The 24,586-nt window shown below is 37.1% G+C and overlaps 4 protein-coding genes across 12 annotated transcripts; 3 read left to right on the top strand and 1 right to left on the bottom strand.

The window, feature by feature from the left end:
• Positions 1–412: 412 nt before the first annotated feature.
• On the top strand, positions 413–6,560 carry LOC129574305 (N-acetyltransferase eco). Of its 3 annotated transcripts, none has more exons than XM_055456108.1 (7): positions 413–801; positions 1,403–1,676; positions 1,893–3,053; positions 3,134–3,892; positions 4,131–4,630; positions 5,145–5,269; positions 6,138–6,560. In XM_055456108.1, exons 2-7 carry the CDS (start codon positions 1,403–1,405, stop codon positions 6,340–6,342), a joined length of 3,024 nt encoding a protein of 1,007 aa, XP_055312083.1. In that variant the 5' UTR covers positions 413–801; the 3' UTR covers positions 6,343–6,560. The 3 variants fall into 3 exon arrangements, with proteins under 3 accessions (XP_055312083.1, XP_055312084.1, XP_055312082.1); XM_055456109.1 differs by having other exon boundaries at positions 456–539; XM_055456107.1 differs by lacking the exon at positions 413–801 and adding an exon at positions 816–1,168.
• A 2,628-nt stretch (positions 6,561–9,188) lies between these two features.
• On the top strand, positions 9,189–16,136 carry LOC129574307 (uncharacterized). 6 transcript variants are annotated; one of them, XR_008688677.1, is made up of 7 exons: positions 9,189–10,881; positions 12,530–13,456; positions 13,555–13,770; positions 13,837–14,029; positions 14,192–15,021; positions 15,329–15,382; positions 15,460–16,136. XR_008688677.1 is itself a non-coding variant. In XM_055456125.1 (7 exons), the coding sequence occupies exons 2-7, from the start codon at positions 12,547–12,549 to the stop codon at positions 15,486–15,488; spliced, it is 1,524 nt and encodes a 507-aa protein (XP_055312100.1). In that variant the 5' UTR covers positions 9,190–10,862; positions 12,530–12,546; the 3' UTR covers positions 15,489–16,136. The 6 variants fall into 6 exon arrangements, 2 of the variants coding, with proteins under 2 accessions (XP_055312100.1, XP_055312101.1); XR_008688675.1 differs by having other exon boundaries at positions 9,190–10,862; XM_055456125.1 differs by having other exon boundaries at positions 9,190–10,862; positions 14,192–14,313.
• A 3,980-nt stretch (positions 16,137–20,116) lies between these two features.
• Positions 20,117–23,000, top strand: LOC129574309 (trypsin-1-like). Its single transcript, XM_055456131.1, has 6 exons — positions 20,117–20,588; positions 20,897–21,036; positions 21,745–22,027; positions 22,330–22,461; positions 22,711–22,752; positions 22,843–23,000. Exons 1-6 carry the CDS (start codon positions 20,315–20,317, stop codon positions 22,998–23,000), a joined length of 1,029 nt encoding a protein of 342 aa, XP_055312106.1. The 5' UTR covers positions 20,117–20,314.
• Positions 23,001–23,025: 25 nt separating this feature from the next.
• LOC129574310 (uncharacterized) lies at positions 23,026–24,118 on the bottom strand. Of its 2 annotated transcripts, none has more exons than XM_055456133.1 (3): positions 23,870–24,118; positions 23,422–23,761; positions 23,026–23,247 (listed from the first exon to the last, which is right to left on the bottom strand). In XM_055456133.1, exons 1-3 carry the CDS (start codon positions 23,931–23,933, stop codon positions 23,142–23,144), a joined length of 510 nt encoding a protein of 169 aa, XP_055312108.1. In that variant the 5' UTR covers positions 23,934–24,118; the 3' UTR covers positions 23,026–23,141. The 2 variants fall into 2 exon arrangements, with proteins under 2 accessions (XP_055312108.1, XP_055312107.1); XM_055456132.1 differs by having other exon boundaries at positions 23,026–23,349; positions 23,870–24,057.
• Positions 24,119–24,586: the final 468 nt, after the last annotated feature.

Genomic DNA, 24,586 nt, shown 5'->3' with positions numbered 1-24,586 from the left:
CCTTTGAGTTCTTTAGAATATTTTTTCATTCGGGAGAAGTAATTTTGGACAGTGAAGGAAGATGTTTTTTGAAACATACCAAAAATCAGTATGTTTTAAGTGAGCTGACTTTTGCCGAATGTATAAATATGTGCCAAGGGAGAAGCCAATCTTGGCATAAAACAACGTTGGAATAGAACATTCACAAATGGAACGTTTTCTTTCACTCCTTGGCATCAAAGCGAATTTCCTCAAAATGATGCAAATTCCAAAAAGATGATGTAAATCATTAGCAAAGAGCAAAAATACGTGTCGCAAAGAATTTGAAATTGTGGAATTGGAAGCCGATTTGACTGCCATCTGTTCAGTTACAAGCGAATCAAATGGAATTCGTAAATGTGTTGCGCATCACCGACGACATCTGACGCCAAATATTCGCGCTAAATACGTAACAATCGACATTCGTGTGTAAACAAAGCGCCGAACCGCATCTGCAACGTTTTTATGGACAAAATGATGGAATTTTTTTCGATAATTTCCTAATATAAATACAAAATTTGGTGAATATTTGAATTTTATCGTCTGAATTTGCGAGAATATTTTCATCGTCACAAAATTGACTTGAGTTTTTTTTTATCGAATTGTGTTGAAATACAGTGTGTTGTGTGTGTGTTTATTGGATCGAGTTCATGGCAATTGCTACTCAACCGATTTTGATACAAAAATTTCGACGAAAGTTGTTCGGAATGTGAACAAAATCTTCGAATAAACTCAAAATTTCCAACTATTTTGGGCTCAAGACCATTTTACAAAAACAAAAAGGTAAGATTTTTTTCGTGGAAAAAATCTGAGAAAATGTGGACCGAGCGAATGCTGTCCAAATGTCAATAGCATCACAAAGGAATGGTGTAGATGTAGGTTTTGTTTGCGCGGGAAGTCATTCCAAATTATTCAATGTGTTGTGACAGAACACATCATTGACCATCACAAAGGACCGCGAAAGTATATTTCAGCGCTCGTTTTGACAATAGCCAATTTTTCTTTGGACTATTTTTTTTAGTTTGTGTGATTGAAATAGAATTTTTTTTTATTAAAATATTGTTAATTTGAGTGATAAAATTGTCGATCAATTTATCGATTTGAATTAACCGTTTTTTGTGTGGAAATACCATGAAACATCCATTCAATGGTGAGATCAAAACATAACTTTCTTGTTGGTTATGTCAACAAAAGAGATGAATATGTGGACAGATCATATTTATTTGATTTTTTGGGCAAATTTCTTTATTTCTATTTGATTTTTTTTTGGAGATGAAGCAAATTTATCGCTTTATTTCTTTGAACATTGAACAGAAAAACGTTGGAAAATAATTTAAAATTTTAAACGGTAAAAATCATCACTTTTTTCGTGTATTTCGTTCAGATGGACACAACACCACGAACAAGAAGTACCACACGGCATCGTCGTGCACCCACCCCAAAATTATCCGAACGAAAAAAGAAACTGTTTGACGATGTGACGGTTAACACAAAGTCACCAATCATGATGGGCCCATTCCAACCGTACGTTCGTTTGGAGCGAATTATCATTGAAGAGGCCGATGACTCGGATATCGGACCCATGAGCCCATTGGAGTTTAGCTCCAGCCCATCCAGTTTTAACGAAGTGCATCGTATTATTGCACGTGAACAAAAAGGTAATTCATTTGTGGAGTTGATGGACTATAGGCTACTACCGTAATATTTTAGAGTAACGCAAAGTTGTATCAAAATAGTGAAAGAAAAAAATTATTCGAATTATTTGGTTTCCCTCGAAAGTTTTTTTCTTCTGTTGCTCTGTTCATATAGTTTTTCGAATTGAGTTGATGTACTCATTTGCTGCCATCTAATTTTTTTCTCCCATTTATTTCCAGGAAGCGCCAAATCGCGTCGAACTAATTTTTCGAATGTCATATCCGAACTATCAAAATCGCCGACGAATTCGCCAACGCGTTCAAAAAGCGGTAAGAAAGCGGCTGAAATGATCGAAAGCACCAGTATCAGTGAAAGTGCGGATACGAAAGACAGCAGTGAAGAGGATGTGGTTGGCCCGTTGTGTACATCAATGAAAAAGTTGACAAGTATGACGGAACCAAACTACGAGCAACAAATGAAAACGCCAAGTGAGTCAAATGCATCGAACAAGGCAAGTGGTGAGGTGGCACGTGGTGCATCATTCCGAAAGTCATTGGTATTCGACACTGGTCTAACACCGCATGATGACGAATCGAATGCGCCATCGAGCAACAAATTGGCCGATAATGAGCCAAGTGAGCGTCCAAAAGCGAAAACATCGCTAACATTCGGCGAACCGGTGATTTCGGTGCGATCATTCTACGGGAAGCCCATTGAAAAACCGGCCGAATCCAAAGCGGAAATGGACATTATCGCCAAACTAAGTAGCCATGAATTTGCAGCAGTAATTGCAAAGCGAAAGAATCGATCGAAACCAAAGACAACGACCAAACCAAAATCGTTGGCCAAACGAATGAAGGCGCCGAGCCTATGGCGTTTCAGCGGCAAAATGAAATTCAATCGTCAAAAGCAGCCCCGACCACACAAAGAAGCTAAAAAGAAAAAAGAAAAAGTGTTTGCAACGAACGGGGGAAGTGTGATCGATACGGAAAATGTGGCGCCAATCGGTGCCGAGTTCACGTCACGTATCGAACAGAATTTACGGCTGCAGAAAATTCTGAAAGATCAAACAAACGCATTCGAAGTATCGCGCGACATCAATTGGAATGGTGGCAATAAAGGCCAAAATGATCAATCGCCGTTGGTTCCACCGTCGGCGTTCTTGAACAGTGACGGCGAAGATGATGCGGATAGCGACAATGAAAGTGCATTGCCAACAAATTGCAGCACATATGAAGAGGTTGAGGTCGAGGTGGAGACCAATCGTAAATTCTTTAAATCCAGCGCCAGTTCGGCCAAAAAGTATCGCATTATGGGACGATTAAGTGCCACACTGAAACGTGGTGGTGACCTAAAATTCGATCCACTGCCAAAACGCAAGAAGAAAAGACCCAACAAAGGTATGACGACTTTTAGGCATTTTTTTTACGGAATACATTGATTTTCTGGTAAACATTGTTCATTTATCGAATTTTTCCAGATGGTGAAACCGTTTTCCTGCACAACGAAATCAGTAGCATTATCGATCGGTTGTCGTCACCGAGTAAGAACAAACGTAACAACGACGCTAGTTCGGACAAAAGCAACGATCGTCATTCGGATGTGACTAATATCAATTTGGACAAAAATGTTGAAGCCAATTCAGAAAAGACCACTGATGTTTACTCCGATACGATCGCCGAGGCCAATATCGACACCAATTCCAATACGGAAAATCAAGTTACCAGAACCAATGCAGATGCAACGGTAATCGAAAACCAACAAGATTTCATCGAAGAAATGCAAACTGAAGGCCCAATCGCCATGGAACCAATGGCCTATGTCGATGTGAATAAATATCGCCAAATGATTCCGTACAATACCACCGATTCAGAGAAGATCAGTCAACAAGAATCCATTTTGGAGCTGCTCATTTCGAATGGAATTTGTAATGACGAAACATTCCAAATTTTTATCGCTGAACCGGATTTGCACAAGGAGAAAGCCTCACAGATTTTGGACAGTTTGTACTGTGTGAACACAATGATGCCGGACGAATACGAGAATGACGGAACCATTGATTGGGTGAATTCCGTCGAATCGATGCCAATCGCACTAACGCCAGATTCCATAGTTGCCATAGATACCAACTCAAATGGTCCCAGTGATTCGAATCTCATCGAAAGCGGTTTCATTTCGTCGGTGGTTCTTGGTGTTGCACCGACTTTGGGCCATGAAACGGCACATTCTCATGCTACAGGTGAGTGTGTTTTGCCAACTTATTTTTTTCAATTTAGACACCGAATTTATTTACATCGTCCATTTTAGTCTTTACCTTGGTTAGAAAAATGCCTCTGAACCGACTTTTTCTAAATCTCTCAGAACTGATTTTCAAACTGATTTTCGAAATTCATTTTTTAAATCCCTTTTCAAATGACAAAAAATCCGAATAAAAATAAAGAAAACCGATGTTTCATCACCCATTCCTCTCGTTACAGACACCCCTATCACCGATGAAACACCGAAAGAATCTCATCCAACGGAAGCAATGGCAAAAGAGAATGCCTCATCCGAAAAGTTGTTCCCGATTTTCAGCAAAAATTTCAACGCCAAAGACTATAAAGCGCCAACATTCAATACACTGAATAAGGCACCAAAAGAATGGGTAGCCATCGGCAATCAATATCAACTGGATATCGGTCAAAAAGAGTTTGGCCTACGCACTTGTGCCCAATGCGATATGCAGTACAGTGTTCATGAACCAGAAGACGAGCTGTTGCATCAAAAATATCATAATTGCGTGAATATTTTGTCGTTCAAAGGATGGAACAATGAACGTGTGGTCACCCAAATTCCCGATTGGGGCCTAAACGGTCGCATCATTTATGTATGCGAAACCGATAGCAAAGCGAAAAAGGATCGGGCCAAAGAAGTGTTGGACATGGTCGATCGTGATCTGGGATTCGCTGCACGAACCGAACTCAAACCAAAAACACTGGTAAGCACATCTTAAAAATTTTAATTGGAAACAGAATAGTACGCATTTACAGATACTATAATGAGCATTTCGAAGCGAAATGTGATTTTTTTACAATATTGTTTCGAAACCAGAAGAAATCGATTTGTTTCTTGAAATAAAAAAAAAATCGGTTCGAAGGCAGAATTGAGACTTTTGACGTCTTGCTTAGTATGAGTTAAGCGACTGGCTGTTTGTAAGCTTAAAATTACCTCAATAGCCAATGATCTTCACCAGCCTTAAAACAAAGAACAACGAAAAAATCGAATTTTTTCTTCAAATTGATCTTCATCTTGTGCATAAAATCAACAATTTAGGATTTCCCAGAAGATTCTTCACAATTTCCCATTTTCAGATATTTTCAACTGTAATTTTTGTGTTTGATTCGACTCAGAACGCTTACAAATTTACTTAACTGTAATTTTTATCTTTTGATCAAATTTCAAATTAATTTCAAATGCAATTTTCTTGATTTGAATGGTTGATTTATTTCCAGGTGTATTTTGCCATTGCAAAGCAACAAATAGTGGGTGTTTGTGTGGTGCAGCCGTTGGAACGAGCTCATCGTTTGAAACATGAGAATGGAATCGATTGTTACACAACCGAAACATATCCAGTGAAGTAAGTGTGCATGTTTTTTTTAGCACTACATGGAATGTAAAATACATGGAATATAGGCTATTGCATTTGTTTTTTTTTTCTCGAGAAATTTTAAGACTCTTTAGGCCATTTTTTTTGGACCGAAAATTAATTCTTCTTTCTATCCAAAGTTCTAATTTGAAATAAAGCAATTACGCTTAATTACAAAAATATAATAATGTCATGTTGATGTAATTCATGTTTGAGATAACTCAAAAAAAAAAATTTCATATTATTTTAACTCTCAATGTGAAATAATGTAAAATTATCATTCCCAAAACCAAAATAATATAATTAATAAAAACATAATTTATTTAATTAATATATATTAATATTTATTTATGTATCCATATGATTTATAACCATGTTTCTCTTACATATTTAATTTTTTCAAAGTACGGCAATTTAGTGAAAGATTTGTCTAATGAACTTTTTGTCCGGGTCGAACATTATTGATTTTGATTTAAATAATTTTCATAAAATACAGAAATGTATACTTCGATTGAAACTAAATTCCATGTAGTGCTTGAATGAATAATTTGATGGAAAAATCAAATTAACGTTTAAAAAAACCATTTTAAACAACGCAAAAAGAACGCAGAGAGGAGCGAAGCGACGATCTGCGGTCTTGTTTTAAATTCATTTCGTTTTTCCAAATGAATGTCGAACCGAAAAAAAAATCCATAAAATTGTTCATCATGTCATGTAAAGTGTTGATTTGTTTTTATTTTTAATCATTGTGGCTTTTCCATTAGCATCATTTCAAAGATAAGATTGCGTTTTTATCGTTTTGTTTTTCCAACATTTTATTCATTGCAAAAACCGACAAAATTTTTTTGTACCGTTACAGGTGTGGAATCTCACGTGTATGGATTGCACCACAGTATCGTCGTCACGGCATTGCCGCCAAATTGATCACATCGATGCGTAGCCACTTCATATTCGGTGCATTTTTATCATTTGACGATATTGCGTTCAGCTCACCCACCGAGGATGGTAAAAAGTTTGCGGCCAAATTGACGCAGCGCACGGACTTTTTGATTTATGAACAATAGACGCGGCAATCACACGTCCAAAAAAACACTTGAATCTTCAACCGTAGAACAAAAACAAAACAAACAAATCTGCTATGTCATGACAAATTGCAACTCTAAGTGAGCGGTGATTTTATTTTATTTTTGTTTTTGTTTTTGTTTTTCCACCCATTCTAATATATGTTTCAATTTATTAACGTACTATTTTATAGACCATAATAAATATGTGTTAAATCGAATACAAGTTAAGTTTTGAATTTTGAAATGTTCAATATTTTCTTTGTTGTTGTGTCTTGTTGGGCCAATGAACAGGCCTCCCTCTCTCTACCAAAATGGAAGAAAAACAGACAATTCTACTCGATTGAGTAATAAAATATTTAGCGAGAATCGAACGTTTTGTGTTTCAATGTCAAGGGATTCGAGTTTGGTGTAACGGTTGCATGCGTTTCGGATTTGGATGTGTTTGCAATTTGGAATTATGTGTAGTTAATGGACGGGCAAACAGACAGACAGCAGCAACAGCAACAGCAAAAAACCTACATTTGTACATTTGCGCTTGCGTGTGGGAGCAAACGGCGATATTCCTTCAAATCACATCATATTGTTGTGTGCAGCGCACGATTTTAATTGTGTTTTTTTGTGTGAATAAAACGGCAACGATCTGTCAGCGTGTTCACACTCTTACACGCATAGTGCGACACATACAGAGAGAGAAAGAGACTCGTTGCTAATTGTCACATATGTAGCCAGCGCACACCGTCTCTCGCACTCATATGGATTCACACGGTCACCTCATGCTTTAATGTTTATAGTTTTCGGAGAGAATGTGTCGTGCATAGATATTGATAGCGCACGATAGAATGTGCGACCAAGAGCATATGACGCAAACTCTATGTGTTTGTATGCTCATACACATGCTCGTGCGCCGATTGAAAGCGACACAATACACAGCTACTTCGATTTCGGCATATTCGTTCGTTCGTTTTTACGTTCTCGTTCACTCGTTCGCATATACCAGCCCGTGTGTATCTATTTGACTCTTCTTTGCCATTTTATCAATATATAATGAACATGTTTACGTGTGTATTTAACATTCGATTTTCATTTGGATTCAATGTAAAAAAAAAAATGCACCAGCCGCTCTGTGGCGGTCAGAACCGTACTCATGGCGAAATGATTGCGGGCACAGTTTTACTGTAGCACTGTAGAAGATTCTTTTGCTAACAGTGGACGCTGGGCGTAAATATAGCCACCGATCACAAATACGTTCATAAAACAAATAAATCATTTTTCAACATCATCGGGTGGCAACTAAGACCAAAAACGTGGACCTTGACTGTCAGTGTACGATGCAAATCAGAACGGAAGCGACTCGAAAACCCTCAATTTTAAAGGTAAATCAATACAATCCTTCATTTATTTTCGGAATTAACCCTTTATCACATTTCGGTTCCTAAAGTAACCAGATACGCCAGACGCTATAGCTATGAAACCACTGAATATTTTTACATTCTTGTTTGGAAACAAATGTAGGGAAATGAACTAGCTTTCATTTGATACTTTACAGGCTACAATCGGCTGGCTGAATGAAAAGTTTTTTCTGTTCATGTACTGCTGTAAAAAAAATGCGAAATTATAGCAGAATTCCACATTTTCCCTCCGGTTATCTTGTGGGATTGTTCATTCTTTTCAATTGTCAAATTAGGACCCGTAGGACCAAAACACATCAATTTAACTTTCTGCATCATTAGTTTTATGAAATTTAATTTTTTCAGGCTGTTTGACACTTTTGACTCTTTTTCGATTTTCTCGACTAATACGCAATTTTTCAAAAATCTAAGTATGAGGTCTTTCTCTATTTATCGTGGCACAAAACATATATCAAAATGATTCAAAAACAAAAAATTGTGCATCAAAGGGTTAAGCAAAGCTGACATAGACACCTAGTCGGTGCCGATATTGTTGCCACCCTATGTACGAGTCCGAATGACTTTGAAGTGACAATCTATTGTGAGCGCCAATCTGATCTGGATGACATCCAAACATATCGTCAACGTATTAAAATTGTTTTCACTGAAGATGAATCTAAAACAAATGTCCCAAAAAATCTTAGCCCAAAAACAAACCCATAAAATAGGCTTTAAAAAGGTCTATTGAGCTGTTTACTTATTTTACGTTAATAAAACAATTTGATCAAAAGGTCTAAAAATACCTACGGAACATAGTCTAGAGTTTAAGCAGTTGGAGTAAACAACAAATCATCTCATCAATTTTTCCCGACTTCAATAAATTTCATCATTAGATTTTCAAATTAATTTTATTGCCAGAGAAAAAAAAACCCGATTCAGATCATAAAAATTAATGGCCCATAACAAAACCATAATTTTTTCACGTTTTTTTTTTGTATTTCCGTAGAATTATTTGTTTTTCTCGATGCCATTAAAAGCGAGCGAAGACAACTGTGGTCGACACATCAATCAGTTGTATGCCAAGTATATGCAGTCCACCAAGTATCTCTGATCGTGATCTCTCATCGTGAGTCCACATAGATTCAAGATCGCTAGAGCTTATGCGCAGGCATACCTTTAGTGCAAAAGCATTTATTGCTCTCCCTAACGCAAACGCCATCTATTCGGTGCGAACATGAAAACAAACAAAGTGACTCCAGCTGTCAACCGATATATGAATCGGTGGAAATGAAGGCAGTGTATAAAAAATATGCCGAACAAAACGAACCACAGCGTTTCCTCTATATAGAGATGTTGTTGTATTATAACTCTGTATGGATCAATTTGTTTTCATGTTCAAACTGAACAGATGGCGCTCGCGTTAGGTAGGGCAATAAATGCTTTTGCACTAACCGTAGCAGGTGTATTGTGCGATCGAATGTGCGCTTATGCGAGCACCGTATCCCCTGGCTCCGTCTCCGGTAACTACATACAACCTAATTCGTTGTCGTATTTTTTATTTTGTTGCTGTGCTGTTGGGTTTTTGCGTTAAACATTTTTCACAGTCAAACAAATATTTAGTGTGTAAATTAAAGGAGAAAAAAGCGAGCGAGTGGCGCATTTCGACCAATAAATAAAATAATATTCAAAATGGCCACTGAATCGCAACAAATCGTGTGACAAAATATTCAAATAACAACACCGCGAAAAAAAAGTGAAAGAAAGACGAAATTTTAAGCACGCTCTGGTTTTTCCAACGAGAAAAGAGTGAAGAAAGAAAAAAAATTATTTATGTGAAATATTTGGTTGTCGTGGTTGTCGAAAAAAAAGGTGTTTGTGTTGAGATTTAGATTGTGTTGCTGCAAATTGGTCGTCGGTGAAGTCGGAGAGTTCAATTGTGTGTGTATGTGCCTCTTTCTCGACAGTACCTAAGCTCATTAAAATAAAAACCTTGAGTTGATTGATTTCACAACGATCTTCCAAAAAAGGATTTTTCTACACCAAAAAGAAATCTCTCTCTCCTTCTCTCTCTTTCTCTCGTGTTGAAGAAATCGTGCGACACGAAGTTTCGCGCGCGCGAGCCAACCGAAGAAAAACACACACAGAATAGAAACAGAAAAAAAAAGATTTACGATAATAAGTGCCAGTGACTTTGACTTGGTGATTGTTTTGCCCCGCCGTACTCGTCGTCAATTGTCTGTTGCATTATTTAGTTTGAGGCGTTCAGCGAATTGGCTGAGCTAACGAATAAGTCCGCACCGCAAAAACGATGCAACTCCGAAGTGTGATAAAAATGAACGAATAATTCTCTCTGGCAGTTTTATCATTTCTTGTTGTTTTTTCCGTTCAACGGAATTTTTTTGTGATATCAAAAGGGTTTTTATTTTGGGTGTATTTTTCTTTTTGTGTCGTGTAATAAATTGTCTCTGAATACAGACAGAGAGAATAGAATCGTATAGACGTATGATCGTTCGTATCGATCGTTCCACATTCTCTGTCTCTCGTGTATGATATACGTGTGTTTACCAGCGTTTAAAATCATTATTGTATCGATCTAATTTCGTATATTGTGTATGTGTTGCAATTCTTCTTCTTATTTTTCATTTCGTATTGCGGCTGAGGCTCTTGCCGCTGAAAAGACATAAAACTATAAAAACCACCTCAACGAAACGCGTGAACATTTATTCAAACACGTATCATAATTATTTTAAAAGCGAATGATTAACTTAACACAAGCCGTAAACAAAGGCCCAAGACCACGACGAGAGAGAGTCACTAGAAAAATTATAGAAAATTATTCATCGCTTTGGGCATTCGGCACAAGAAAAACAATTTATTTATTTTTTTTTTTCTGTGCGAACGGAACAAGTAACAAGCCATCATTTTCGGGAGTTCAGCTGCTTCGGACGGAATTTTGTGTTTTGTGTTTAAACCGAACTTTGGGATTGGCAAATGTGAACAGTCATTTCATTGAATTCTATGGCCAAGTGAATTTGTTTTGACGCATGATTTGTAAATAAGATAACTGGAACGTGAAACAAACAAACATCAACACAAAGAATCCGAAAGGAAATAAAACACGCTGCTGATTTTGTGAGTATCATTAGCGAGTGTAAGTCTAGTGTGGAGTTACTCTCTGTCTGAGCAAAAGAATGTGTGTATGTGTGTGTTGTGTGAGTGGAATTGTTGTCGAAAATCAGCAACGAAATCATCGTGTAACATTCTTTTTTTTCTTGTCATTTTGAACCCCGTGTGTGCGCGGCTATCGTTTGAATTTTGTTTTTAGTTGTTGTCGACGTTCAAACAGTCCATAGCAAAATCGATTCGAATACTGTGACTACTCTCTTTCTCCCTTCTCCCCTCTCTGTGTATGTGCAATTGTGCATCGATCAGTGCGTCGTAATTTTTTCTCTAGTGAGAGAGAAAGCGAGAGCCAATTGAAAAATGATGCAACAATGACAAAATGTATCAAATTATCATCGAATTTTTCACAAGACCCACTTTTATATATGCGTGCCCTTGATGGCCCATCACGTAATTTTTCAGCATTTCATACACAATCCGAAAAAAATGCGCGCGCGCGCTTCCGCCGATCCGTGAACATCTTTCAGTTTTGCTCTTTTTGATAACACACAAATAGCCATTCATGTATGTCAGGCAGACAGTGTGCAATTCGGATGCATGCTCCTTATTACGGAGAGATGCTCGTCAAGCATTTAAGCATTTAAATGAATTTCCTGCTTCTGAATCTTTTTTCTCATTCATTCAGAGCAGGTCGATAGGGATCTACTGACTACGTCGTTTCTTGGTGGAAAACTATTTTCCTTTGGTATTAGACAAAAGGTGATATTCACATTGTTCAATGTAATGTGTGAGCGAAATAGACGTAAGAACAGAATAATAAGAAAAAAGATAAATGGCAAAAAAGTGAGATAAATATTGCCAGAGAAAAATTGGTAGAATATTTTGAAAAAACTACAAAAGGATTCGTACGATCATGGTTTCGTGTTGGGAGTTAGTCTCAATCAGAGATGAAGATCTCAAAAAATGACGACAAAAAATACTGAACAAACCAAGGCAACGGTTAATGGATGGTAGTTATATAAATTTAAAAAAAAAATGATAAAAACAGTTATTGAAAAGGTTTGGGACTACTAAGTGTAAGAAAAGTGAAGGCAAATCGAAGAAAAACAACCTGAAGAAAGAGAAGAGACGCAAAAAAGAAAAAAGTTCAAAGAATATGTTGCTAAATGAATGATGTTGATGACATTAATTAAGATAAAGCTCAAGAGAGAAGAAAAAAAAAACATCAAAAAATATGTTATGTTTGAGTAAAAGAATGCGTAGTATAACATTTTTTTCACCTTGTCACCACAAATGAAAGCGACTCTTCTGAAGATACCCACATACGGGCTAACTTTTTTGATAACAGAGTTAATGTGTGAATTCCACGATAAATTTTGGTCATTAATTAAGCCGAGAAATGAATCGACGTGTTTCCGTTATTTAGAGTGAGTCTATTTTTATCAATGAATAATCCGCCCCCCAACAAAATTCCACGCCAGATACAGAATGCACGATGGTTTCATTGATAACACAATCTGATTAGATAACAGTAATTGACTTGTAACGAGAATTGTTTGTATTTTGATTTTGTTTTTGTTGTTCTTCACTTTTTTTTACTCGTTTCTCTTCATTATTATTCATACTCACGATCCATCTCTTTTTCACTTCCTACCTCCCTCCCTCCCTCGTTCCAGATCTATGAATGTAACCGATGGCGCGTGGTATAATGGCTGATAAGGGAGATAAAGTGGTGTCGCCAACAACACCGGAGCACAATGAATCAAAATCACAAACCGCGCCCGATCCCTCAAATCATCAACCTACGGCGCCGTGTTCCTGTACCAAGATCTCGACAATGCAATTGTTCTACGAAATGAAGCAAAAATTCCCAACTGTGCCGGACAATGTGGTGTGTGAATTTGTCGGACAAAATTGTCACAATCGTTCGGCTGTGATCGATGGCCTGGAAGACTATCCAAATTCGGCGAATGTTTATCCACAAGCGTTGCGCAATCAATCGACAAAAAAGAAAGCGCAACCGAACAGTGGTGCGGCGACAGCAGCGACGACGGCCAAATCAAATGATGCAACAAAAGAAAATGATACATCAGCCGCAAATGGTGTCCCATTGAAGCCACCAAACACTCTATATCTGACGAATTTAAATTATTTTACGCGACCAATAAATCGGCCAGTGAACCGGCCGACACGACAAGCACCACCACCGCCCATCGCTGCCGCCACTTCACCACATCAACAACATCAGAAATCTCTATGCCATCAACCGCAACTACCACTGAATCTCTCCGTTAATTTGATCGTTTCACCCGTGTCACAAGCCTCATCACAATCACAACAACCACTTCCACATTACAGTTTCACATTGCATCAGCCGAGCGGCAACAGAACCGGACACACAACAACAACAAACTATTCACATCCCGAAAACGAACTGACCACCACAACGACCGGAACAATAAACGATAATACGGATGGGCCGCAGTTGAGATTTATGAGCAGCGCATATGATGCTGAAATAGGGTATCAAAGTCGATTAGAAGTTACCGTGGCTGGACCAAATCAACCCAGCGTCGCTGGCAGCTATGAATTTTTAAAAGAAAGTATGTGTGAACCAATTTTTTTGGTTTAGTTTTGATTTTGCCCCATTTTGACTACGATTTCAATGCATGATCGATTTTGTTTTCCGTGTCATTCACAGCTGAAACCGTAAACCATCAAGTATTGTGTAAACAGAAGCTAGTGCTTGAATTGGAAAAGGATCGAAAGCGTTTGGAGCGTATGCAACGTGAATTGCAGGCCATTCAAGCACCAATACCGGACGGTGGACTCGATGGATTGAATTTGGACATTGACAAATTGCGACACGATTGCAAACTAATGGCTAGCCTAGTGGAAGAAGCGGGTCCTTCATACGGTATGGAAAATATCCGACAGACAAAATTATGGCTAATTTAACACGTTTTCTACCAATTACTTACAGCCTTGGGTGAGACAAATGAAGCGTTCTATCGAAATATTTATACGGGACAGCAATTGCCGATGCAACAGCGGCAACCATTGCGACCACATCGGCCAGCGCCAACACCATACCAACAGCATCGTCCCAAAAATCGTTCAACCGCCGGCACCGATCCACGCTTCATCTCAACGTCAACGATAACACAGTCACCACTGTAAGTTCCGTTATGGCAAACTGCAACTGCATTCACATTGAATGCTCAACTCATTTTTATCTCACGTTATTTTTTATCCAACTAATTTGTTTTCCTCTTTTCTCTCTCTCTCTCTCTTCCTCTTGTGTGCTCTGGCTTGCTCTCACTCTCACTCTGCCCCAGCAGCGATTCACATTTTGGTGAATCGAATGAGGACGCCGGTTGGACATGTGATTTGTGTACATTCCAGAATAAGTATACGCAACGATCGTGCGAAGCGTGTACGATGCCATTCTTATCAGCCGGTAATCAAATGGGTTATAATAACGGAACATTTGTGCAGCCATCGCCACCATATCCACTGACACACTATATGCCAATGCCAATACATTCGTTGCCTTATCATAATAATAACATTAATAATAATAACATGCCTTACTTATATTATCAACCGGCATCAATGCCACCGATACCCCCGCAATTCTATTCAACGCCATCACTGGCCGATTCACAATCCATGCACTCGCGATTCTGATGAAACTGCGACCGCATCGTTTGTTCTTTTTTATTTTGCCTCTAAATATCGTTTTAACTGGAATATGTCGTTTTCGGATTTGTTCGCGTTGCAGCCGAGGGAAGAGACGATGGAATTGGAGGGAAAAGAGCAAGAAGGAGACGATGGAGTTGAAGGAAAAAGAGGAAGATGGAATTGCATTGTGGAAAGAGACATCGTTCGACCGATACAAAATCGATGGCCGCCTAACGTGTATTCGTGTCATTGACCATCCACGACAAATTTTCCCCACACACAAACCCTCGCTGTTTTTGTTTTTGTTTTAACTGGATAATGTTCCCTCACTTTTTGTTCTGAACAATTAATAACCGTGAAAGCTTTAACTCTCCGCTTGCACCACAAACAAACACAAACCAAAATCCATTTAACCGTTGTTTGATTTTGAAACTGCGCTTGCAAAATGCCACACATTGATTCTCTGAATGGAATTCGTTAACAGGTAATTTAAAGCATTTCCGTGTAGAAATGCGTGTTGCGCTTTTTGTTTGTGCTTTCATTTGTAGCATTTTGATTTGTTTTGGACGTTTTTGTGATTTTAAATACTTGCCTCTCAATGTGTACGCGAAATTTTAATTGAATTTTTTTTTAAATTATTGAATAACTCAACAATAGCAACATTTTACATTTTTTTTCCTCGTGTTTTGGGAAAAGTCAGAAAAAACGATTTCACTTTGAAATAAAATCTCATTCATTTTACTAATTTCTTCATTTTTCTTCCTATTTATTTGAAAATGTGGCCGAAGCAGTGATGTCAGCGAACGGTGAAGATATTCACATTCATTTGTTTCCTGGTCAAAATAGTAACTATCCAATTTTGGTTGTGTTTTTGATTTGTTTTGGATTGATGTTAATTTTGGTCTGGGTTTTTCCTCAACAGGTGTAATACATTCGTGGGTTGTTTCCTGAAAAATTAACCAAATCGTGCCAACGAAATAGAGCGAGATTAAGTGAAAAACAGAGGAGAAATCAGGTGAAAGAAAGAAGAAATCAGGTCGAAGGAAGGAAAAAAAAAGACGGTCACAACTCTTTCACTCTAGACGTCCGAAAAGAGTGTAAAGAGATAGACAGGATGGAAGAATAGAAGAGCCAACGAGCATAAAAACATCAAGACAGTAAAACATCGATAGAGGACGGCCATCGAATCACGCGCGAATGTGTGCAAATGATACGCTTAATTGTTGAGAGAACAGAGGAGAGAAAAAATACACTTAAAAACCAACAAATAGGGATCTTAGGAATCTAAACCAAATTGTTATATCTATATCTATATTTATATTATTAATATATAAAGAAACACTTTTGGAAATGATTATTTATAAAATAGGACATTTTACGGTTTTCCATCGGTTTTTACTTACGAATCGATAAACAGTTGAATTGAAAACTATAGACAAGTTGCAAGCATGAAATTATTGTCAGTCCGTTCAACGGCCAATACACATAGATTTTCACGAATTTATTGTTTTTTTTTTCTTGTGAATAGTCCAAATCGATCGTGAATCATTTTTATGCTATTAAGAAAGAAAATAAAGTCAAAGTTTTATCAAAATGAAATTTTTTAAACGGTCTTTTCTGTATTCATCCAATTTATTTTACAAAATTGTATTCCAATTTTTCTTTCAGAAAAAATATGGTTTCAGGAGGTCTTCGTTTAAAAGTCTTTGGGTGACTCATATTGGGTGGGTCATGTCGAAAGTTCATATTTTGAACTGTTGAGCAGTTTATTATCTTCAGGTTTGAATATCTCCATTTTAAACCATAATGCAAAATTAATGAGAAATTAGAAATGAAAAATGAATGTTTGCGAGCAAATAATGGAGGCTGCTGAACAGCACAATCAGAATTTTCTGTAGAACAAGCTCACCAATAGATAAGTAGTAAGATTATCGAATATGTTATTTCCCCTGAATTAATGGGCTCATTCATGAGTGAGATTGGTTTTTTCTGTGATTTTTTGTTCCTAATATTCTACTAACAAGAGATAGCGATCTTTTTACAATAAAAATACCAGACAAACCGACTCTACTCACAATTTCATCCATCGAAAATACAAACGGCTTGTGTTTTTTACGCATTTTAACATGACAAGCTGTGATTTATTTGTTCCACATTTTATTATGCGATGTTTTTGCTCCATCATTGGGGTGTTGTTGCTGTTTTTTTTTTAATGTGGAGCGCCGATAAATGTGCGAAAAATATGTTTATGCAAAAATTCGGCATATTTTGCATAAATTATGCTGATTTTGAAGGTCGTCACATAAAAAGCGATGCTGTGTGAAAAAAGTGAGCAGGTAGAAATTTGAAGCATTTTTTTCGCCTAAAAAATTTAAATCTGTTCTTGTGTTTCTATAAAAATGCATACTGTAAAATGCAGACATTCTTATTTTTGTTTTTGTCTCACACAGACACTCTGCTCTGCATATGAACCGACCATTGTGTGGAGAAAAAAATAAACGGAGATCAAGAGAAAGACGATTGAAGTTCGCGCATATGGTTGAATTTTATGAAAGAAATGTTGTGATCATCGCATTTTTCATGAATCAGGTGATTTGATTTGATAAATAAATCTCGTAAGATCGTGTCGGTTGATATCAATTTGTGAAAAAGTATGCACGCGTGTGTCGCATCATCGATCGAATCACTGAAGAAACAAAAAAATGTTTAAAAATATATATGCAAAATACACCTATTTATTTTTGTTTTTTTTTGGTGTCTTGCATCTACTTGTTACGCTCTAATCATTTCACATTTTATGAAGTTGAACTTTTTTGCGTCGCTTTGGTTTTTGGTTGGCGAGCGTGAAGAGCCGAGAGAATTTTCATTTTTGTTGTTGTTGTTGTTGTAGTTCTTGTTGTTGTTGCTGTTGTTGCTGTTGGTCGTTGGTGTCACCGCGAAAAAAAAAGAGTCGAACCTCCACGAATTTTTTAAGTTTATAAATTGGTGTGTATGGTGATCGGTTGAGCCAGTTTTCTTTTTGCCGCGTCGATTGTCGCATGCCAAATATCGGTTTCCATCATCACAGAGACCACGATACACACAGAGATCGTACGCAATCCAGACCAACACTGACCTTTACCAACGTGCGCGCATAAATTGATTGATTTTATTTTGACGGAACGGCATGTGTGCATATCTTTTTTTCTTTTCGTCGCTGGCTCTCATTATTTTTGTTGTTTAAATTGGGTTGTTTGTTCGAATTGGTGTTGTTTTGTTTTTGAATCTGCGACTTATTTTGGTTTTTGTGATTAAGATTTTGCAGCGATAATCGTTGGCCAACATATTTTGAACGACATCCAACAACAACAACATCGAACATTGTTCGCAAATCAACCAGGCCAGGTATGTGTTCAAGAAAATGTATACACCGTTAGTGATATTCAACCTTTTTGTTGATTGTTTACTGATCTTTGATTGACACTCTTTCAACATTTATTGTGCTCGAACTCTTCGCTTATTCTACGATCCACGGTATTATCGGTATTATCTTGATCGGGATTCTGTCAACTACTCGCAATTCAATTATACGATTGACAGAGGTGATTTTGAACAACTACATTTGCCACAATTTCGAACATTCATTGAGCTCGATTTAGAGCTTTCTTCTGACCTCTCTTTAAACCTCTCTTTAAACCTTTTTTTGGGACTCTCTTCCTCTCTTCATTCATTTTTCGACGAAAAAAAAATCACTTTTGGACTCTCTTTATCGAAGTCCAAACACTTTGAAAGCGATTCTCCTCTCTTTCTCGCTCTTTCTCTCCCAAAAATAACAGAAGAATAAAATTCAATCGAAAAAAATCCAGAAGAATCCGAGAGAAGTAGAGGGAAAAAATGCATCGCGATGAAATCGATTACGTTCTGATAGATAAGAGTACGTTGTGTTTCTGTCGTACGCGCTAAAAGACCGTTATATCGACCCAAAACAAAATCAGAGGAAAATTTATTCAAATAGCGTAACACTCAAGCGCTTGACATTTTCAGCGCAAAAAGAAAATTTCACTTTCATTGCGACCTTTGTTTTCGCATCGATCGATTATATGTATATCGAAAAAGATGAAACAACAACAACCAAAAAAAACTTGTTTCATTTTATAAATATGATTTTGCTATGTTTTTTGTTCGTTTTTTTTAAAACTAAGTTGGCCGTTTTTTTTGGGTGTAGTCGAAGCGCTGTCATACATTGTATGGTCGATCGTTCTCTTTTGAATCGATCGCGCGCGGCATGTGTGCATCAATGGCAGTTTAAATGGAATATTGTCAATAAAAGTAATTATCAGAGATTGAGCGTATGGTATCGATCGGTCTACATCTAGTTCCCTCTCCCATGGTATGCGCGTGCGCTCTCTTCACTCACTCTCATAATTTTCTAAATTGTTCCATGGATGAACGTGGATGGTGACGGCGGCGGTGGAGGCTGCTGTGGTGGCGTCGTTGAAAAAGAAATGCAATACACTCGCATGCGTCGCTGTTTCTCTCTCCCTCTCTCTCTCTGTGTGTTTTGCGCGCGTGCGTTTGCATTGTTTACATTCGATCGATTTGTGATCAATAAATAGGCAACAGGTAGTTTTATAACGGTAAGAGGATAAATTCGGTCGCATACGGTTTATTAATACATTGGACGCGGAAATGAAGCAACAACAAAGCAGATAAAAACGGAAATAATTCCACTCGCTCAATAAAATTTCAGAAAGATGTGTATTTTTGTTGTTGTCCAATGCGCGTCGATTATCGCATTACATAATTTGGCGAGAGAGCAGCAACAGCAACAGCAGGCTAAGTCATCACAGTAATTTCGATGATAATTTACTTGTGCATAAATTTTACCGAGAAAAAAAAGAAAACAATCAAGATGAACGAAAAAGAAAAAAAAAAACGACGACGACGGATGGTGCCCATATCACGCAACCATGACAAGCCCTCTCATTTTCTTGACACACTACTTTTTCCCACCTTCCAATTCCAATCGATGAATGAAAATGCTCGTTACGCCAATTACAATTTAACCGAATTAACAACTGCAACAACAACAACAACAACACACCTTCGTTTTGTCGGCCAAAAAGACGGAAACAAGAATTCCGGCTGCGGCAAAAGCCGTCATCAATTATTATCGCACACATTAAATTTACTGACGATATTTTAACACCAAAAATGCATTCCATTCTGATGGGAAGAAAATAAAAAACCGAAGAGAAAAAAAACCATGTCAATCGCATCATTGAGAGAGACTTTCTTGCGGATGCAACAAAGGAAACGCACTGATGGCATTTTAATCGAAATAAACGCCGAAGCCTTCTTTCGGACGAATCGCTATGTTTTCTACAACTGTTCATTTTTCGGTCGTTTCTTCTATTTTTTTTTCTTCCTTTCCTGTCCATTTTTCTCCTTTTTTTTCACAATATTCATTCCATTTTTCTTAGATTAAGCCTCATTCAAAGTTTGACACAATGCGAAAAAAAATTGCATTGATTTTTGGGTAACTAAATTTCCAATTGGGATTGTCTATGAATTTTCAGATCAAAGACCATCTTGGCCAACGAGTAATCGAAAAATTGTCAACAAATTTTGCGGCTATTGTTGATTGCTGTGAACAGTTCTTACTCAGGTCTGAATCGATAGAGCTACTGAAAGGTCCAATCAACAGCTATACGCCAATTCAGATCGTCTGATTCCAAAACAACATTTAATTTAGAAGTAAATTAGAAGCAGCTCGAAATTGATTGGATCGCGTGAAGATGCTATCGTTTACCCTGCTGCTGAGCATATTTATCTGGAACGGTCGTGTTGTTGTATCGTATCGAATTGGAAACTTTAGTCAGGTCAATGACAATCGCAGCGGTGGTTATCCCAAATTTCCACAATCATTTCTAGCAAACAACAACGGTGATAATAAGTTGTTTCAGTCATTTTACTCGTCACAAAAGTACAATAACTTCCACACGAATGCAAATACGTGCGGCACACGCACCGTTCAATTCAATCCAAAGCGATCCGCTAAAATTATTGGTGGTAAATTATACATTTTTATTACTCCTTCTTTCATTACTTCTTTTTCTAATTGTAAATATTGAAATTGGGCTCCTTTTTTTTGTATCAAGTGTGGAAATTAAAATTTAGAAGTAGGTTTCTTTTGGATTCCGAAATTTTGAAAGTTTGGAAATTTAATTTTTGTTTTTTCCTGGCTTGAAAAGTTGAAATTAATTTTAGGAAAATTGAATTGTATAATCGAATGAGAGAATTTTTACTTCAACCAATTTGATACTTCTGACTTCCATGAGGGATTTATTTCATGTTTCGCAACTTTTCTTCTTCTGTAGGTTCTGATGTTCCATATGGTTCGTTCCCATGGCAGGTCGAAATACAAATTTTCCAATATGAAAAGGGCATTTTTGAACATCATTGTGGTGCAGCCGTTATTGGTGAACGAATCGTGATGACAGCTGCCCATTGCACGGAGGTTTGTATCGTGGGTTGAACAATTTTGAACATTATTTTGAACTGGGTGACTCCATTATTTCAATTGATTGACTCGATTCAACAATAATTCAATTGATTGACTGTTAATTGTTTTCTACGTTTTTATTACTAACCATTTCTTTTTGGCAATTGGCTGATGAAGCACTTTTTTGTACCAAAAGAGTCAACAAAGCGTTTTAGGTTTTAGCTTTGATAGGAACAATTTGTGACTAGTAGAGTTCATGTTGGGATTTTCAGCTAAATTGAACATGTTTAATGAATAGTTTAGTTTTTGAGTATGTATACTCAAATCGATTGCTTCGACCTGATTGAATAGTTGAAATTCGAAACGTATGTGAAATTGCAATTAAAATAAAGTTTGAATTGAGTTGAAACAATAATCTGAAAAAATGACCAGAATAAACAAAAATAACAAAAACAAAAATTATACAAAATTAAGAAATATAAACAAGGAAAAATCTGACATAAAGAAAATTAAGCAAAAAGGTGAAAAAATGCTTGAACAAGTGAAAACAAAACAATGTCCAAAAAATCCAATTGCAAAACACTTTGAGTGGTAAAAATCTAATTCTAATGAGAAACATTGTCGAAATTGATAAAAACGGACAAAAATCCAATTTCTGACTATTCAAAGCTGAAAAACAAAATCATCAATTTAACAAAAATCGCAATTAAAATTTTCCCGCAGTTGTCACAACAGCCGTATTTGCATTTGGTAATTGGTAATCATGATTTGAAGAAATTTGACATGTACGAAAGACGTTTTCGCATCGAAACGATTGTAATGCATCCCGAATTTCGGCGTAAAGGTCCCTACAGCAATGATATTTCGATCATAAAGGTGGCATCAAACAATGATGCTGGCATCAGTTTCAATTCACACGTCAAACCCATTTGTCTTCCAAAGCAGAACGATGTCAATCTACGGCCGGGTAATTGGTGCTCAGTATCGGGTTGGGGTGCTCAAATACGTACGTATATTCTAGAGGCCAGCTTTGAACTGCTCGTGTCTTCATTCTGTAAAAAGTTTAAGTTCAATGCATTTATTTTTGATGGGTGAAAAAAAAATTGATGTTCAAAATTGAATAGTAGATATGAATCGGGAATAAGCTTTGAAAGAGAAAAAAAAATTGATCAATTTTAAAATGAGCAGAGATTTCCAAATGCCTACTGTGTAGCGGAATTTGCTATTCTATACATAAAATAGGCACACGTGCCTATTTGTTGTCTCTGTATAAAATGCTAAATTCCACTTCAATTTCCTTCATTACAGCCGAAGATCATAAGAGCTTGGCGCCCGTTCTTCGGGCCGCAGCGGTGCCATTGCTTGATTTGGAAACGTGCCGAATGTCAGATGTGAATGGCGGTCGATCGCAAACCATATTGGACACCATGATTTGTGCCGGTTGGTTCAATTCCATTAATTTAGCTACTAAAAATCGTTTTGCCAATAGAAAATACTCTGAAATGTTCGAAACAAAAAGATCAATCGGATTATTTCAACAACAAAAACTGTAATAAAATTTCTCAGTAGCTCATTTTCAAAATTATACCAAAGGATTGCACCAAATGGTCCAAAATTGTAAATGCTAATGTCAAATTCCATGCAATATAATCATAAAAAATTTGTTTCAATTTCATTCCAAAAAAAAAGGTTTGTTGCAAGGCGGTGTGGATGCGTGCAACGGTGACAGCGGTCAGTAATCCAAACCATAGACAAAACAATCAAAATATCCAGACACACAACGAAACAAATGACTGATCCGATCATGTTTCATTTTTGCAGGTGGTCCATTGGCATGCGAATACAACAACAAGTACTATCTCACGGGCATTGTGTCGTGGGGATCTGGCTGTGCCAAAAAGAACAAACCCGGCGTGTACACTCGTGTTAGCGCTTACGTCAATTGGATTGAAGAGACAATGAACCAATTGAACGCCTAAACGAAACGTCACACACATTCAGAAATGAGAATATAAGAAAACAAATTGTTAGCTTTATTTGAATTAGATTAGGATGATATAACTTATTTCGATGAAAAGAAGAAACATTGCTTTTATTTTGTGCGGTGATTTTCCATGAGATTAATTGACGTTTGGCAGTTGATGGTCAACATTGACAGCGACGGTGGTGGAGACGGCAACGGCGGCGTCGACAACGGCACTGTTGATGTTTTCATTCGACACACCGCTGAAAATGAACGATTCCAAGAAAATGAACAACAAATTTCCGATGAAAATGAACGACAATTCAATGAACATGAATAAAAGTTGGATGAAAATAAACGAAAATCTGAACAAACAAAAAATCAATGAAAAATTCGGTTTTAATCCCAAACAAGCAAACATCAAAACTGACAATTACCTCGGCACTGTGTCATGCCGTTCCGTCGGCACACATTGTGTTTGAATGATACGCAATTGTTGTTTGAGAACGCCAATTTGCGATTGAAGTACATTAATTTGCCGATCAATTTTATTCAATTCCCACAGAATGGAATAGCCACCGTTGTACTTATACCGTGAGCCGGCCATCGATTCGTGTGCCATGAATGCTGGTTTCATCGTGTGCCATTTTGGTTGAAAGAATTGACGTTTTCGAATGCGACGCAATACCTGAAATCGATGATTTGCCACTGAATTCGTCCAGCTATTGTACTGTTGATGGTGGTGGTATTGTTGTTGTTGTTGCAGTTTTAATGTACCTTAAAATGAAAAAAAATAAACAAAAAAAAAAATAACAAAAGAATTTATAAACCAAAAAAAAAAATCCATCGAAATGGAAAAAAAAACTAAAATCCATTGAAATTTACTGCATCGTCGTTTGGATAAAACTTCAATTCTGTGCTGTGTCTCTGGTTCCATAGCGGCACGCATTGTTGTGTGTTTGTGATTGAGCGCAATAGCCGGGTTCAACACTTTGTAGCAAAGCAAAAAGCAACATTCGATGCTGATGTCGGTGCATAACGGTCTGTGTCGTTGCAGGTTCAGTCAAAACAGAGTCAAACATTTCGCAAACATTGTGACATGCGGCCTGCTTTGATTCAACCATCGCATCAGTCAACGTCAATAGCTGACACTTTTCATTAGGATCAGAACAAAAAAAAATTGCAAAAAAATTCGCATCAAATTTTGCATTAAATTTTGCGCATAAAAATGGTTTCAGTATGAAAGAAATATTGTAATTCATAGATTTCGCCAAATAAATAGACGAATACCATTCATATAATTCGCAAGAGATGGCGCTGCCCATTGAACATCACATGAAAGTTTCATTTTTAGATCAAGCAATTGAAAACAACGTGTGTTTTGTGAAAAAAAAATTGATGACAATTTTTCAATTTTCCAGAAATTGGAAAATAATTGAATTAATCGACTCTTGATTAATTAAAAAGATTACAAGTCATCTGCATTGAATTCCATACACCATACACAATATCAGTCGAATTTGATTCGTAGTTGCCGAGAGAGACAGTGAACTGTCACGCGACGTACGCATGGTTCGAACGAAAAAAAAGGTTTTTTCTTCT

Source organism: Sitodiplosis mosellana, unplaced genomic scaffold (genome assembly GCF_009176505.1).
Source record: "Sitodiplosis mosellana isolate CC-2019 unplaced genomic scaffold, AAFC_SMos_1.0 Smas_scaffold_6162, whole genome shotgun sequence".
NCBI lineage: Eukaryota > Metazoa > Arthropoda > Insecta > Diptera > Cecidomyiidae > Sitodiplosis > Sitodiplosis mosellana.
Note: the sequence above shows the minus strand (reverse complement) of the source record. Positions and strands in the feature narration are given on the sequence as shown.

Coding starts and splice junctions, on each gene's coding strand:
- LOC129574307 (XM_055456125.1), top strand. CDS start 12,547: ATGGCGCGTGGTATAATGGCTGATAAGGGAGATAAAGTGGTGTCGCCA. Junction 13,771..13,836: donor AGAAGCGGGTCCTTCATACG/GTATGGAAAATA, acceptor AATTACTTACAG/CCTTGGGTGAGACAAATGAA. Junction 14,030..14,191: donor ACGATAACACAGTCACCACT/GTAAGTTCCGTT, acceptor ACTCTGCCCCAG/CAGCGATTCACATTTTGGTG.
- LOC129574310 (XM_055456132.1), bottom strand. CDS start 23,933: ATGCGTGCCGCTATGGAACCAGAGACACAGCACAGAATTGAAGTTTTA. Junction 23,762..23,869: donor TTTATCCAAACGACGATGCA/GTAAATTTCAAT, acceptor TTTCATTTTAAG/GTACATTAAAACTGCAACAA. Junction 23,350..23,421: donor CGGCATGACACAGTGCCGAG/GTAATTGTCAGT, acceptor TTGTTTGTTCAG/ATTTTCGTTTATTTTCATCC.
- LOC129574305 (XM_055456107.1), top strand. Junction 3,893..4,130: donor GGCACATTCTCATGCTACAG/GTGAGTGTGTTT, acceptor CTCTCGTTACAG/ACACCCCTATCACCGATGAA. Junction 4,631..5,144: donor AACTCAAACCAAAAACACTG/GTAAGCACATCT, acceptor ATTTATTTCCAG/GTGTATTTTGCCATTGCAAA.
- LOC129574309 (XM_055456131.1), top strand. CDS start 20,315: ATGCTATCGTTTACCCTGCTGCTGAGCATATTTATCTGGAACGGTCGT. Junction 20,589..20,896: donor ATCCGCTAAAATTATTGGTG/GTAAATTATACA, acceptor CTTCTTCTGTAG/GTTCTGATGTTCCATATGGT. Junction 21,037..21,744: donor CAGCTGCCCATTGCACGGAG/GTTTGTATCGTG, acceptor ATTTTCCCGCAG/TTGTCACAACAGCCGTATTT.